The sequence below is a fragment of the Otolemur garnettii genome, unplaced genomic scaffold, assembly GCF_000181295.1.
Source record: "Otolemur garnettii isolate 467f Iridium unplaced genomic scaffold, OtoGar3 scaffold00198, whole genome shotgun sequence".
Classification (NCBI taxonomy): domain Eukaryota; kingdom Metazoa; phylum Chordata; class Mammalia; order Primates; family Galagidae; genus Otolemur; species Otolemur garnettii.
In genome coordinates, this window is record NW_003852593.1 from 1,739,912 (window position 1) to 1,743,189 (window position 3,278).

General features: G+C 37.7%; 1 protein-coding gene across 6 annotated transcripts in view; it reads left to right on the plus strand.

Moving 5' to 3' along the window:
* The window catches only part of ADD1 (adducin 1), a 56,490-nt gene that overhangs the window by 19,171 nt on the left and 34,041 nt on the right, over positions 1 to 3,278 (plus strand). For all 6 annotated transcript variants that reach the window (XM_023507691.1, XM_012812261.2, XM_023507692.1 and 3 more), the window contains one exon: positions 679 to 841. In XM_023507691.1, coding sequence (XP_023363459.1) covers positions 679 to 841 — 163 coding nt within the window. The remainder of the gene's footprint in view (positions 1 to 678; positions 842 to 3,278) is intronic.

The window sequence follows — 3,278 nt, forward strand, 5'->3', positions numbered from 1 at the left end:
AAAAAAAAAAAAAAAAAGGCAAGTGGAGGCATCTGCTGAGAAAGGGAGTCATGTAGGAGGTTGGAGGAGAGAGAAGAAGAAAATACTGAGAAGCACAAATTAAAATACGAAAGTTACTAATATTTCAGTCACTCAGAATTACAATTAGTATCTTGACGTATTTACTTTTAGTACTTTTGTGTGTTGAGATATGTATTCACTCTTAGAAAAAACTGGCTAAATTGCTTTATAACAGTTTTTATTCAAAAATATATCAAGAGCCATTGTGTGCCATTTAATTTTTTCTTTTTTGGTTTTTCATGTTGAAAAATGAAAATTCCTAGTGTATTTAATTAATCCTCTATTGTATGAAATACAGGATGCTTTTTCATTTTATCGGTAATGTTAGAACACACATCCTAATGAATAATCTTTTAGCACATTCTGGTTATTTCCTTAAAATAAATACCTAAGAATAGAATTCTTGTTAATATTTTAAAGCACTTATATTGTTAAATTACTTTCCAGGAAAGCATGTACATGTTTATACTCCAGTAGTAATATAGGAGAATATCCACTTGCCTGTTCAACAGTGGCTGAAAACAAAAACTTGGTCTTTTTAGTAGCTTCCTCTATCCCCTAACACCCCAAGGAACAGAAGAGAAATGGTATCTCACTGCTTAATATACCTTTTATTAGGCTTTCTGTGAAGAGCTGGAGTCAATGATACAGGAACAATTTAAAAAGGGGAAGAATCCCACAGGCCTCTTGGCATTACAGCAGATTGCAGATTTCATGACCACGAATGTCCCGAACGTCTATCCAGCTGCCCCACAAGGAGGGATGGCTGCCTTAAACATGAGTGAGTAGCTCCTAACTTTTTTATATATGCTCTGAAATGGTTCAGGTAACATTTCCTAAAGCTTGCTCACATCTAATAGATGGGCATGCAGCTATGTATTACATAGAGTTGAGTGTTTTGGAGGCAAATGTGTTTTAGTTAGTTATAGTAAAAGATAGTCTGTATACCTAAAACTGTCGTGAACGTAGAGGGCTCTGTTTTTATAAGCCAGTGTGGCACCATCATTTTCAAGGCAGATAACTTTATGTGACTTCTTAGACCTGTTGTTAATTAAATAAACTAATCAGAAATAATGCTTGTGGAGTAGCACAGCAACTTTGCTTGAATTCATTTCAGCCAGGCCAACATTTCATATCCACCAATATTTCTTACCTACCATTCCTCACTGCTGCTTGGAAACCAGTGAGAAACAGAAAAATTCCCAAAGAAAAGCCAGAGGGAAAATGTTGGGTAGGTGAATGTGAGCAAAGAATGGTGAGCTTCGAGGTTTGCTGTGGTTATTGAGTTTGTAAGTGTCTCCCTGAGCCCAGAGAGACTTGACCATCATCTGGTGTGCCCTGTTGTGTTGTGTCTTTGTCACTCTCTCAGGGGTCTTGTTGAAAAGTCAGAGCTGATTGACCAGTTGTCATTATTTTTTTTTTTTAGCTGGTTTGGGCTAGGTTGGAACCCACCAGCCTCGGTGCATGTGGCTGGCACCATAACCACTGTGCTATGGGCGCTGAGCCATTTTTTACTTTCTTTTAAATACTGTCTCTGTGTTTTGATCTTGTTATGCATATAGCTTCTAGTTTTTACTTATTTATTTATTTTTTGAGACAGGATCTCACTCATGTCACCTAGCCTGGGGTGCAATGGCTCTATCACAGCCTTGCACTCCTGGCTTCAAGTGATCCCCCTGCCTCAGCCTCCCAAAATACTGGGAATATAGGCATATGCCACCCCAGGCATCTAATTTACTTTCATGTTCTAGCACCTCAGTTCTGAATTTTGGTAATATATAATGTTTTTTCATATCTTATTTTGTTAATGCCTTTAGGTTGTCATGAAATATGACTGATACACTTAGCTACTTTGTAAAAATAAAAAGATAAAAAATTGTCGTGAAATAATAGGCTATAGTTTTCATCTGTTTTGAATGAACAGATGAAACATCCAACATTTTGGATGCTTTTTTGGTCATGCTATTTTCTGTTCTTTTTTATATGAAACTAGTTTCCCTGAAGGAGCTTGTTCAGGAAAGCTTTTCTAATATTGCTCTATAGTCCCCTTGTCTATTGTTTTTGTGAAGTGTTAAAAAAATATGGCAGCTTATTTAATGAAATGTGTTTCTGTTCTTTTGCTTTTATCTGGACCTCTTCTTTCCTTTTCTTGGTATTCTTGTGCTATTTGGTTTAGTTCTAATTTCCACAAGTTCTCAGTGTGGGACTGCCCTGAAGGGAGTTGTGGCTAGTGTGGAGAATTTGTAAGGATTAAAGTGTACAGAACTCTTATTGGTTTCAGCTCCTATTCTCAAGTTGACTCTCAGCTTTCCATTGAGTTCTTGTTGGTTCGCTGGAGAATCTTGAGTCTGGCTTTTCTCAGTGTCCCCTCCACGGATGGTGATGGCACTTAGTCATCATCTCTACCCACTATGTTCTCAGTTCTGTGGGTCTACTGGATACTTTGTGTAGTACAGGTATCATCCTTGGGTTTGTGGTTTAGTTACAACCACAACTAGACCCTAGTTGTTCTAGTTAATTTCTTAAAATGCCCCCTACTTTTTTTTTTGAGAGAGAGAGATTGAGTCTTGCTGCGTCCCTCAGGTTGCAGTGCTGGTTGTAGCCCACTATACCATTGAACTCCTGGGCTCAAGCAAGCTGCCCACCTCCGCCTTCCAAATAGCTGGGATTACAGAAACAAATCACTGCACCTGGTTTCTAGTTATTTTTTTGTTAGGTCGAGAGAGGGATTTAGGAAGAAGTAAAAACTATGCAGTCGCTACTACCATCTTCTGATAATTTTCTATAAAACAATTTTTGAAGTTTAAAAATCTGGGCAAGCCAGGGTGGCTGACTCCTGTAATCTTGCACTTTGGAGGCTGAAGTGAGATCACTTGAGCCCAGGAGTTCAGGTTGCAGTGAGCTGTGATCATGTCATTGTGCTCCACCTGGGCAGCAGAGAGAGACTGTCCAAAGTGAAGAAAGAAAAGAATCAAATCTAGCAATACATAAAGAAGATAATAGGTCTTAATCCATTGGGGTCATCCTCTTAAACACTTTTTCTTCCTTTTCCTGTGTTATTTTTTCTTCCTTTATTGCATTGGCTAAAAACTTCAGTGCAATATTAAGTAAGAGTACAAGAGTATGCATCCTTGGCATTGTTCTCAGTATTAGAGGAAAACATTTGGTTTTTCATCATTATGCTTGATGTTAGTGGTAGATTTTTTTTTTTTTTTTTT